We start from the raw sequence: 12,308 nt of genomic DNA, 5'->3' as shown, positions 1-12,308 counted from the left end.
TATTTAGTTCTTTCTAGGTCACCTGTCAAATAATCACAAGGAGTTGTTCAATAAAGTAGCACGATCGAAATCTTCAAGTGGACGATCATAGAAAGTTTTATATTTGAGACCACGATATCAATACCTACTTAATTGTAAAGCTATTCAATGAAAGCTTAAAATTGCAAACGTACCACAAATATTCCGAAGAATTGAGAACCGCCTCCTTTTTGAAGTCGGGTAAAAAACATTTGATGGTCTGTTCCACTTTATGAAATAAAATTTTTACAAGCTTATTTTTGTTATAATAATTATCTTATATCATTTTCAAACTTCATAAACTGTTTCATCTACTAAATAAAAAAGCGGTATTTATTTTATATGTACAATTATTCAAATATAAAGCAACCTACATTAAGCACTTATGGGCACATAGATTGAGTTGCAATTTTATGAGCACTTGTTGCCACAATCTGGTTTATTCTGTTGCTTGGTCATACAATTTTCGCTTGATTAGCGTAAATACCACATTAAATTGAGGTTGATTTCAAAAACTTGCCTTGTCATTTTCAGGGTACAACCTAAACTTTTTTTTCAAGTTTAATGTTATAATTAATAATTTTAATGAAAATAAGAAATAATGTTCGAAAATCCTTTGCTCTGTGGTCAATAAACGTAGATATTTTCCTTATTTAGTCGACATTTAAGTTTTAGTAGACTATTAAACTAAAGGTTAGGTTAGCTAACTAAAACTGGTTAAATAAAGTTACTATTGTTAGTTGTTAGGATGTACTTATAAATACAAAACAGTACAGGGCACGGAAAGAGAGTTGTTACTGTTAGCAACTTTCCACAACCATTAGTCGTTAAATAGGCTGATGTTATTCGTTTAATTGTATAATATCAGGAACCGTAACAATTGATAATGTGAGATTACAGTCCGTTGTTAGCCAATGGCCATGTCACAAAAGGGGCATTTGCGAAATAGGGAAATTACTATTGTGGGAGAAGCTGAATTGGACTCTTCGTGAATGGATAACATTTTTGTTGAATAAATTTAATTAAATGAAACAAAAACAAGTTATGCAGTATCGTGGATGGAGTGGATTTCTCAATGAGTTGGTACTAAGAGAGATGAATTCGAAGAATGCTTGGATTCTATGTGGGAACAAAACACAAGTCATCAAAACAGAATTCAGAAAACGTTGGTCATAAAATTCCTGAAACGAATTTAAAGGAGTCCACGTGAACCCATGTGTTGTGTGTCGTCTAAAATTAAAACTACCTTACCTTTATTAACGCATTTAGATGATGTCAAAGTATTATCATAGTTAGAGTACATGTAAAACTATAAACTTATATTTATAGCAAATGTATTTATATACTGCAGTTAAAAGATATAACAGGACTGTAAATAACTCGCACATATTTGCCTCCATAATCACAGTTATTTTTCCACAGTAAAATACCTTTTTAATTTATGGTTCTGTGGCTGTGATTTATAGATATTGGTGTAATTTTCAACTATTTATCTAGAGTAGATAAAAGAAAACCCAGGGAAAAACTTCAGTAGTAACTTTTAGTATGTTAAATTTGTTTAACGATTTAATAAATTTTTCTTTTACTGCTACATAAATAATGTTAAGGGTTTCTTAGAAGACCTTGACAGTTTTCTGGACTTGTAGATAAATGCGTTGTTACATTGTTCACTCTTTTCCTTTTCATAATTCATTCTTTTTCACTATTTACTTCCCTCTAGTTTTAATTTAAAGTCTGGTAATTTATTTTTAACTTCTCTGTTTTTATAGCTCCCTAGAAATTATTTGACTCAACATTAGCGTGAGTTTTCATGAAATATCAAAACATATTGTCATATATGTTATTCTCGTAAAAAAGCAGAAGTTTTTGTGCAAGTGATGGAAAGTTATGGTTTGGTAATCCAGTCCCTCGTTTGTGCCTTGGCAAAACTAAACAAATTAAAAAATAAATAATATTATAACCTTAATATAAAACCGATAGTACGATGTTAAAAATGAAGAAGCCAAAAAGGCAAAATGGTTGTCATTGCGGAATAAACTTCCTTGTTTAATGTTATCGGAGTTCTGCTTTATCCGAAACAGCATTTCCAATACATGACGCTGTTACCGATAATACTTGTACCGTTAACTCAACATTAGCGTTATTAATTTTATGAGATGCTATCAAATTTACCAGCGTAGTGAGTCCGAGAACGTGGCGTGAAGCTACTAAAAGGTTGTTTTCATTTTCCTCGGTCTCTGTTGACACCGGTGTGCGTGCTTTGAAGGCGCATACCAGTTTACAACAGTTGCATAAAAAAGAGGATAGCGGCTGGCCCTCATTCAGTCTGTCTCCGAGCGTTGTCGCGGCATAACGTTCGATAGAATTTTATATTATTATGAACTGAATACACTAACATATTACTTTTAAAATAACCGTCTTCGTGTGTTTGGCGCAGAAGGGAAATCGATTTATTATTTACCTGCCTAATATCGTCGAGAAACATAATTTGAAGAAGTCATTGACATATAAGGACATCAGCAAACGGTGAGTCCGGTTGTTTTAAAATAACGCAATCTTTTTTTACCTTTATTTATATTCAGCTATCTCTCTTCTTATTACGAAATTCTTTAATCATACCATATACCTAATGCTAATTTCGCCGGTGGAAAATTAAGCTATAATGCAGTTACATAAAATGAATTATCGTATTAGTTATATTGTAGAGGTAATAAGTGAAAAGTAAATATTGATATCATAAACAGTCATAAAACATGACTGTTTCAATCTATTCGCAGGTCGATAGCGATCAGTGCTGATTTGTCGTGAACGCTTTCTAATTTACTGTGACCAATTCTCATGTAACTGCATTGTTCACTGATACCTACATCGATTGATCTGCGTGAACTGAATTATTGTTTTTATAATATAATATAGATCGAAACGCGAATAATTGATTCAAAAAACCAAGAAACCTGATCAATTTTTTCCGCCATAGACTCGAGGGGAAAATAAGTAGGTACTAACCGAATGACACAATGCGCTTCAAAACCAGTCAAGTGGTTTATTTAAGCTGCAGGCGGTCACAGTGGAATAGAGACATACATACATACCTTCATCTGTATAAATTACATACCTATGTACTTACATACATGTGAAAAAGATTACTCCTTAACATCCGAGCAAAAACAAATATTTCATGTATTAAGTAACAACAATACAGTTGTAAAATAAATAAACATCACTTACGAGTATATTGGGTCGGACATTATCCACAAAATTATTATTTTTCTGTCAGTCGAACGAAATTAATATTTGTTTTGTTTTGGAATCACAACATTTTTAGACATGTCTTTTACGTACAACTTTTAAAAGGAAGTCGGCGTTTAAGTATCTTAAATTAGATAAGATAGTTACGGAAGGAGCTGTTAGAATTGAGATGTTAATCGAGCAGCGTCCATAAAAAGTCAGTGTTTGTACAAATTTTCTTCTTAAATTTAAATATTTTATACCACAACTATAATAGCAATCACATTTTATTGAATGGATGTCGAAGATAAAATTGAAGGTTAAAAAATCATTTGTGTGATATGTAATAGTTATTGTTTATACGAGTGCGGGTTTTTTTTCAATGGCAATACAAAATGTTTACATCCGTGGCTTAAGAATAAACAGGTATCAGTGTCGGCTATTGTCAGGCGAGTTTATTGAATAATAGCAGTGCAGCGAGGTTTTACCCGCTATAGTACTCGTTGTCGGCTCTTCTAAGACCGTTTTTCCACTACACGACTAGTGGAACGCGAATGTTATTTCTGTGGACATATAGCACATAGAAATAAGTAACAGTCGAGTGCGGCTAGTCCTGCGTGGGTAGTCACTTAGTGAAAAAGAAAATACAGAGCCCTAATCAATAACAGCGACAGCAGTAACAACAGCAGTGTAAACCCATGTTTAGTATATTATTCTGTAGTTAGTATCTTGAAAGTCGGTCTGTAAATCGGAGGGTGCACTTATCGAGATTCCGTTAGGTCATGTTGAGGTCAAGACAATATATGGCTCGTTAAACTGTTTACTTTAAAAGATATGATTTATTTTAGTAAAAGACATATTGCAATAATTTCTTCCTTACAGTTTACTGATACAAGGTACAAAATATATCACACACTTAAATTTAACTGCCGTGACACTCGAGTTAATAGACATTTTACGTTTTTTACACAGAAATATTTTTATAGGTGCTCAGTTTTATTTACTTAAAATCTCCATTACTAAACATTTTATCTTTATAATCATTACGGACCTTGAATGAAATTATTTATCTTTACGTGTAGTTTTATTAATTATCTACCGTAAACAAGTGTTTAAACGTAAATAATTTAATTATTCAAGGTATCAATATTCTACTGACAAGTTTGATTTTGAATAGTTTGTGCAAACGTTACATGCGTAAAAGCCTGTCTTGGATACTATCGTTGAGACAAACGGATAGATAAGCAACGGGTATTACTTCGAGGGTATCGGTGAAGTAGTGGCTAAGTACCAGACTTGTAATCTACAGGTAAGGGTTGGATCCTCGCTATTAGATCAATGGGTTTCTAGATTTAAAAAACATGGTCTTTTATCAGACGTTTTATAATGAAGGAAAACGTGATGCAACCTGCACATACTTTCGAAGAAAATATACAGATATCTACACTGGGCTAGAAAGATTAACTGATATAGGAACGGCTAAAACACTCATGTACATATGTCCGGTGTCGGCACCGACTAGTTAATAATTTAATGGGAGAGAATAGTTGACGATCCCTTTGGTGAGAACATAATATGTGAGCTGACGATACTCGCTTTATTACCTTGTCTTTAGATCTGAAAATTACTATAACGATGTTAATTTATACAGACCCTTCAAGACAATCTATAACTAAGGTTATTGTTATAAGGATAATTAATTTGCATATATGTCTTTCATTGTCATAAGAGTGTATGTTATATGTGTATTAATTAAAACTAGTTGTGACCTTAAATCAAAGAGTGGTTATATTGTTCAAGGTAGATATTGTGTTTAATCAATGTATAACTAGAACAATATAATCTAGACTAGATTAATACAAGTAGCCGGATTGCCATTATAGAATGGAATATATAAAGTCAAGGCAAATGTTTTTATTTAATTTTGTTTTCATGTGGTAAAATTGAAAACACTAATTTTAATTTTTTAAACATATAACACCAGCTAGAATGTAGTTACACATATGTACATGGACAAAGAAATCAAGTATAAAAGTTTTTCGCGGTGTTTGCTACTTTTTTCAGTGATTGTTGTAAATTTTATAAATGATATCTGTTTAGCACATTTCTTTACGTACTTAATTATTTTCTTAGCGTTAAAGTAAACACTTCATTTACACCAGGACAACACAAATGAAACTTACCGTTATTCACCTTTTCGTTTATATCTTTTATAGTTTCCGCAAATCCAGATTTAGATATATAAAACAATAAATCAATTCTGACTAGCGGTTCTCAGGTCGTATATGTGTAATGCACTAAAATTATAATGATTCAAAAGTGAACCAGTACAAATTGAGCATGCTCATACCGTTGCATGTACTCATTAAACTGCATGATGATAAAATGTGCGACTTTAAAGAAGATTTACGACAATAATCCAACCTTGGCTTTATTACTTTGGATGTTAATAAATACGTAAAAAGGTTTAGTACTTATTATACATAGGTAACCATGATTATTGCTACGATATTTCCCACTCTAGGCCGTTCCTTAGGGCAGCATAGCGTTATGCAGCCAATGATTGTCTCATAAGAATGCGTATTCATAAGAAGTTAACATTAATTGCGAGGCATTTTTCTGTAACTACTCGTAGAATACCGCCAAAGAAGGCGCTTGTAATTTAGAACACAGAGTTTTCCAGCTGCCTATACGTAATGATACTGACACGCTTTGACGATCCGGCTCTTGTGTAACAGAAGTGAGGATGACGCATTGTTGACTTTCTCCGCAACAGCGCGGTCGAGATCCATCGGGCTGTTCGGAGGGAAACCCACGCGGCATTGCAACAGAGAACAGTGCCATACACGCTTTCAGCGAGATCGGGAAACCCCGTGACGTACATAACACTGCAACGAGAGTATCGAGTTTCGTGTTAATTGTTTACCGTGAAGTTACACTTCCGCGACACATGTATTTAAGCATATCGTTGTATCAATTTTTTTCAATATGTTTTAAACACATTCGCATAATGTGTTTTAACATAATTGGTTACACAGTGGAAACCAACAGTTATTGTAATCATGTAAACGTCGGAGCACCAACAATATGTAACTGCGAAATGTACTAGCGTCAGAATTTAATTAGACTGTTTTGACATTGTAATGCAAGTTGTTTGGTTTATTTTCCTCTATTTACGTTTATGCTTTAATTAGTGTATCTGCAGTATCATGAAGACTGTCTGCATATAAAACCTTTAACAGTATAAATCGAAGTATATGCAATGAATAAGTGTTTAAGATGTAAAGGTTTTACGACTAAATGGGAAATATATAGCCTTGCGTGTACCGTGGCTTGGGATTTCCCACTGAATCAGGTGTGATGAATTAACTCGGGCCAGCCGCGTATCGATAAAAATAATCGTGACAAATCGCTCGCTCATTTCAACGCTAATGAATACCGTAAATAGAACTAAAATGGTAATCTTTAAAACTTTTCCTAACCTGAATTACTGTTTCAAATATATTTGTAATAAAAAATAGTACTTAGTAATTTGTGTCAACTTTTAAAATCGCCTGATCAAGTTGAAAAAAAATATTAGATTTTAATTAAATATGGATTAGTAACATTAGAGGTAGTTTGACTTTATTCCTAATGCTAGTGAGCCCTTGCCATTAACTTACAATGTATTTTATGTTTTTAATATATTTGTTTACTTTCTATCGAAAGTCAGAGAATATGAGAAAAATCACAGTGTTTTTGCCTCATAACAAATTAGAGAAATTATTAATTAGACGTATAATAAAACAGTTAACTTGCCCATATTTGTGAAAGTTTTGATAAATGAATTGATCTGAAAATGAATGTCTGTTAGAAATGATATTTTGAATGATGTTTGATATTTAAACTGTTTGAATTCGTTAAAATGTCTATAACACATTCAGTCAGCCTTATCCCCTACCACATCGTTCCCACAACAGTGCCCCCTGCCGTAGCGCACGGCTGCGACGAGAGAAAGCGCTGACAATGATTGCGCAGCCGAGATGAACTCTCTCGACCGTTCACTCCTTTTGTGTGAATAGTTAGTTGTACTGTGAATTATGTAGAGCTAACTCTATGTACAATTAGTATTTGTAGAATTGGAGCACGGAACTGAAACATTTCATTGGAGATATTCTTTTGATTTGTGAGTACACAATGCTTAATATTATGAATATGTCAGTAAAATGAGACTTTATAACTTGAAAATTACTTTTCCAATAGTATACAAAAAAACTACTAATAACAATAATTATTATTATTACTAAGCATATTTAATTTTTCTTGGTATATCTAGTTTTAAAATAAAATATACTAAACACGTTTTGGTCAGTTTCCGAATTATTTTATTATTTCAATGCAAGAAAAACAAGAGATTTTATTTTTAAATCTTAACCACATATTCCTCCAAGGATCAAGTAAAGGTTAAAGTTGGATCCAATGTCATCGGTGCAAGTATTACGTCATTTTGCAAGCGGAACTTCAAGATGACAATATTCATAAGCTACCGTTTTTACGAAACTAAAGGTCATTTGTATTGAGTTCATTGAAAAGGTGTACCGTGGCTCTATTGATGAGTTGTAGACGTGACAAAATTCTATAAGTAGTTTTAAAGCAGACCACAGAAAATTTGTAATACGGTGTGCTATTGAAAGAAGCGACAAATTTAACGGTAATTTCCACGAAATTTGCGTGCGAAATTTTCATTAAAAAAATAGCTCAATGTTGTCTTCTACCCTTAAATTTACTAGATATAAGGTCTTATGTACAGATATTTTAATGGACCTTCTTTGTTTCAGATTAACAATGTTGAAGATAGGAGTGTTAATATTTTTGATATCGTCGACATTGGTGAACAGCCAATGTTTCTACAAGGATGACTCGTCTAAGAAGCTAAGTCCGGAATCGAGGATGTCTTTGTACCGCGGCCAACTGGAATTCACCCTGCATCTCTTTAATGAAATAAACAAAATGGTGCCCGATGATAACATATTCTTCTCACCGTTCTCCGTGTATCATTCACTGTTGCTAGGATACTTTGCAGCGGGAGGACAAACTGAGCAATCGTTGAAACGTTCGTTGAAAATTTCCGATACAATGGTGAGTTATTTCCAAGTTTCTATACATATAAATGTTTCATTAGATAGTTCACGATGTCCCGAGCATACATATATACCCATGAAAAATATTACCTTCTTGTTATCATCTCATCTTGGTTGTCACAACAACAAAAAGGGGGAAAGAAATTGATACATCGATGACTCAGTGACTAAATACGGTATTCTATATTTACAGGACAAGATCAACTTGATGACAGCGTACAAGGTGGACAAGACTTCGCGGGCGATGAATAACAACAGCGATAGCTACGAATTCACGTCCGTCAACAAGATGTTCGTCGATCGTGGCGTAAATGTGCGACAGTGCATGCTCGACGTCTTAAGCGCTGAAATAGAAGCCTTGGTATGATTCGCACGCATCTCTATAACTTTTATAACAGCTGCTTTTATAACAGCTTCCGCTGCAGACACAATGGCACATAAATATATCTTCAGAAAACATCTTAACAATATAACAAATGTGGTTGTTTAAATGGATGGTTGGATGAATGAATGTTATTAGGTATTTCCAGATGAAATTTGGTATATAGATGAAGAACACAGTCTGAAAGGGGTACTAATTATTTTTTTACTTAGTCGCGGGCCACAGCTAGATATGAATAAAAGCAAGACAATGCTTAGTACAGCTTATAAAATATTTTCTGACGTCACATAACAGTCTTACTTAATCAAATCCTTGACCGAGTATTGCTACACCTTTACGTACGCCCGCAATACGCGCAGGTAGCTTATATAATATTCATTAATTTAGTTTCTACATGTTTACACCAGCAGTTATTTAAAACATTCTTAAGACTCATTATTTTCTTTCATTTCGAATTGATATTGTAAGATCACTAAATTTTAGTTACGTTTTTTTACACAAATGTTCACTCGGATTTAACATGCATCAATGCATAATGATGAATTCGGCTACATTTTCATAAAATATGCAACATACACTATTATTAAATGATATTTTATTCGAAACATGATTAGAATAACAATAAAATTATTATGCTTGGCAAATAATCAACCACGTATTTTTCCACTTACTATTTCGTCCTCTAAATTATATTTAAGAGAGTTTACTAAATAATTAAATAAACAAACGGTTTCAATATTTTTAACAGTTAGAACAGCTATTTGTGTATTGAACAGTATTAAAGTCATTATTTTAAATAGAAAAGAATTAATGATAATATGATCAAATTTGTTTTCAAAACGTTAGCATTTAGATCAGAAAGAATAATAAAAATAAAACGTTCATAATAAAAATAAAAATTAAATACATACTGGTTGTTATATTGTTATTGTAAGATAGAAAATAAAATAAATAAAACAAAGACGATGCTCATAATAATGCACACTCCGAAGACAATCGTAATTCATTCAATTCAATGGAATACGATACCAAAATTTTAATCAGGTTTCGTGTAGTAAGTAACAGCAGAGACTAGGACTCTATAAAAGCTATGTATTATGAATATGTTTTAATGTGATTCTTTCATGTTATGACTGTTATCTGGCCAGTAGCGATGTGGATATCTGTATTACTCCAAAATACTGTTAGAAACTTAAGTTAAACACGTGTTTTAACCCTTTGACCGCCGCTGATTGATTTTGTTGAAAAAATAAGTTAATATTGTATTTGAAAGGTTGGGCATATATAGGTTGTTTAGACTTGCAGCTGTTTTTATTGAAGAGTATATTTATCATGTAATTAATTTATATTTTTTACTTTTAAATTTTCATTTAATTTCTCACTCTTATCATAAATATTTCCAGAATTTCCAAGGACAGCCCGGGGAATCGCGCGATTACATCAACGACTGGGTTTCACGAGTCACCAAGAACAACATAAAAGACTTCCTACCTCCTTATGCGATCTCGCAAGTCACTAGAATGGTTTTGGCCAATGCGGCTTACTTCAAAGGATTATGGGCTTCAAAGTTCCTGCCCGAAAGAACGAAGAAGGAACCCTTCTTCGTGTCGGAGAGTCGTCAGACATTAACGCATTTCATGAAACAGAAAGGAACCTTCCATTACAGTAAGTATACGTTATATTTAGTCTCGAATACAGAGATTAGTTTGCAATTTTTTTAAATTGCGGGTAGTGAATTAGGCAACAATTATATTCTGATCCTTATGATTTTATTTAACGTGTAGGTAATATTGCCCATGAAATAATTTCTGTGAATTAATAAATCAGCATACTCGGAAAAACCGGTGATAATGGTGAAAAATGATTAATTTGTGTTATTTCAGTGGTGAACGATGACCTTGGCGCTCAGATATTGGAGCTTCCATACAAAGGCAACGACATCAGCATGTACATTTTCCTGCCACCCTACTCTATGAAGGAAGGTAATGCATCTTGTATAAGTTTTTAGAACTACGCTTTTGGAAAACCGAAAAGGTTATAATTATGTGATAAATCGCGAAGTTTAATAGCAAAATATTAATTTTTACGAATTTTGATTGTTTCGAATTGGTTGCTGAAGGTCATTTATCGCAAACAACTTAACAAAGCTAAGAAGTTGAGCTAAGTAAGCTAAAGTAAATCAAAAGAGTTCAAGTAAAGGTTTACAAAGAACTGTTATCGAATCTAGTATTGAGGAATTCCCTCGACAGATACATTTACTTAATCGCATAAATTATTACACACAAAAGGAATATTTGAAAAGCTTTATGTGTTTCGTGTGACAGGTGTAACGAATATAATCGCCAACCTGACTCCGGAGCGATTGGCCGCGGTAGTGGAGGAGAGCTTCATGGGCCGCGAAGTTGTTGTCGAAATACCTAAATTCACTATGGAGAGGTCGCTTCCTATTAAGGGTGTAAGTTCTTTGCTACATTTATTGCTACAGTGATCCACTGTCGAAGCACGCAGAAAATTGTGTCATCTCTTTCATTGTCTAAGAAAAAACAACATAGCATAGCAAATAGAAAGCAAAGTGTTTTTATACAAGTGATGCAACAGCCGAAATTCACGATTAGAGACTAATTAATGTTACGTCTCATCTAAAGTTATAATTCAATGTGACGAGGAAACGTAGTGAAATATCATACGATTAGGTTGTTAACAAATAGTTAATTAAAATTATTATTAATACCTAATAAATATAATATTTAAAATTAACAAATCCATATATATTTTTCTTTTATAGGTGTTACAAGCCTTAGGCGTAGGTGACCTATTCAACTCAAGCGCAGACTTCTCCACGCTGACTGATGATCGCGGCATTCTCTTCGATGATGCCATCCATAAAGCGAAAATACAAATTGACGAAGAAGGTATTTGTAATATCTATGTATATGAATGTAATGGTGTGAAAACGAGATTATGAAGTCAAAAAGAAATTCCGACTTGAATGATCTTATTTCTTACTAATATTATAAATGCGAATGTTTAGATGGATGGATGTCTGTTTTGAAGGTATCTCCGGAACGGCCCAATGGATCTCGATGAAATTTAGCACAGATGTAGATCATAGTCTGGAAAAACACATAGGATACTTATTATGTTTTTTTTTAATTCCGCGCGGACGGAGTCGCGGGCAAAAGCTCGTACTAGTATAAACCCATTATTTCATTATTTTGTAGAGAGACAATATAAAATTTTACTAGCATGCGTTGATTATCATGCATATATATGTTTATGTGGTGCGGTTAACCCTATAAATGATAATGTTTATAAACTTCATGTTATTTGTAGGTACGGTAGCGGCCGCAGCCACTGCGATCTTCGGGTTCAGATCGTCCAGGCCGGCGGAGCCCAGTGTGTTTATTGCTAACTTCCCCTTCGTCTACGTCATCTATGAACGACCCACCAACTCCGTGCTTTTCATGGGCGTCTACAGAGACCCTAAGAAATAGACTGCATAGTACTTTAAGATGTATTTATTTATTTTATTTTTCGATAGTTATACAAATAACAAGTAA

The 12,308-nt window shown here is 33.3% G+C and overlaps 1 protein-coding gene across 2 annotated transcripts; it reads left to right on the top strand.

Annotated features, from left to right (window-relative positions):
- Nucleotides 1-2,327: 2,327 nt before the first annotated feature.
- Nucleotides 2,328-12,308, top strand: LOC106712226 (serine protease inhibitor 88Ea). Of its 2 annotated transcripts, none has more exons than XM_045686301.1 (8): nt 2,328-2,544; nt 8,064-8,364; nt 8,560-8,727; nt 10,152-10,413; nt 10,632-10,730; nt 11,073-11,203; nt 11,534-11,660; nt 12,082-12,308. In XM_045686301.1, exons 2-8 carry the CDS (start codon nt 8,071-8,073, stop codon nt 12,240-12,242), a joined length of 1,242 nt encoding a protein of 413 aa, XP_045542257.1. In that variant the 5' UTR covers nt 2,328-2,544; nt 8,064-8,070; the 3' UTR covers nt 12,243-12,308. The 2 variants fall into 2 exon arrangements, with proteins under 2 accessions (XP_045542257.1, XP_045542258.1); XM_045686302.1 differs by lacking the exon at nt 2,328-2,544 and adding an exon at nt 7,320-7,411.

The sequence above is a fragment of the Papilio machaon genome, chromosome 3, assembly GCF_912999745.1.
Source record: "Papilio machaon chromosome 3, ilPapMach1.1, whole genome shotgun sequence".
In the NCBI taxonomy this organism is placed as follows: Eukaryota; Metazoa; Arthropoda; class Insecta; order Lepidoptera; family Papilionidae; genus Papilio; species Papilio machaon.
The sequence above is the reverse complement of the archived record's forward strand: the minus strand, read 5'-3'. Positions and strand labels throughout refer to the sequence as shown.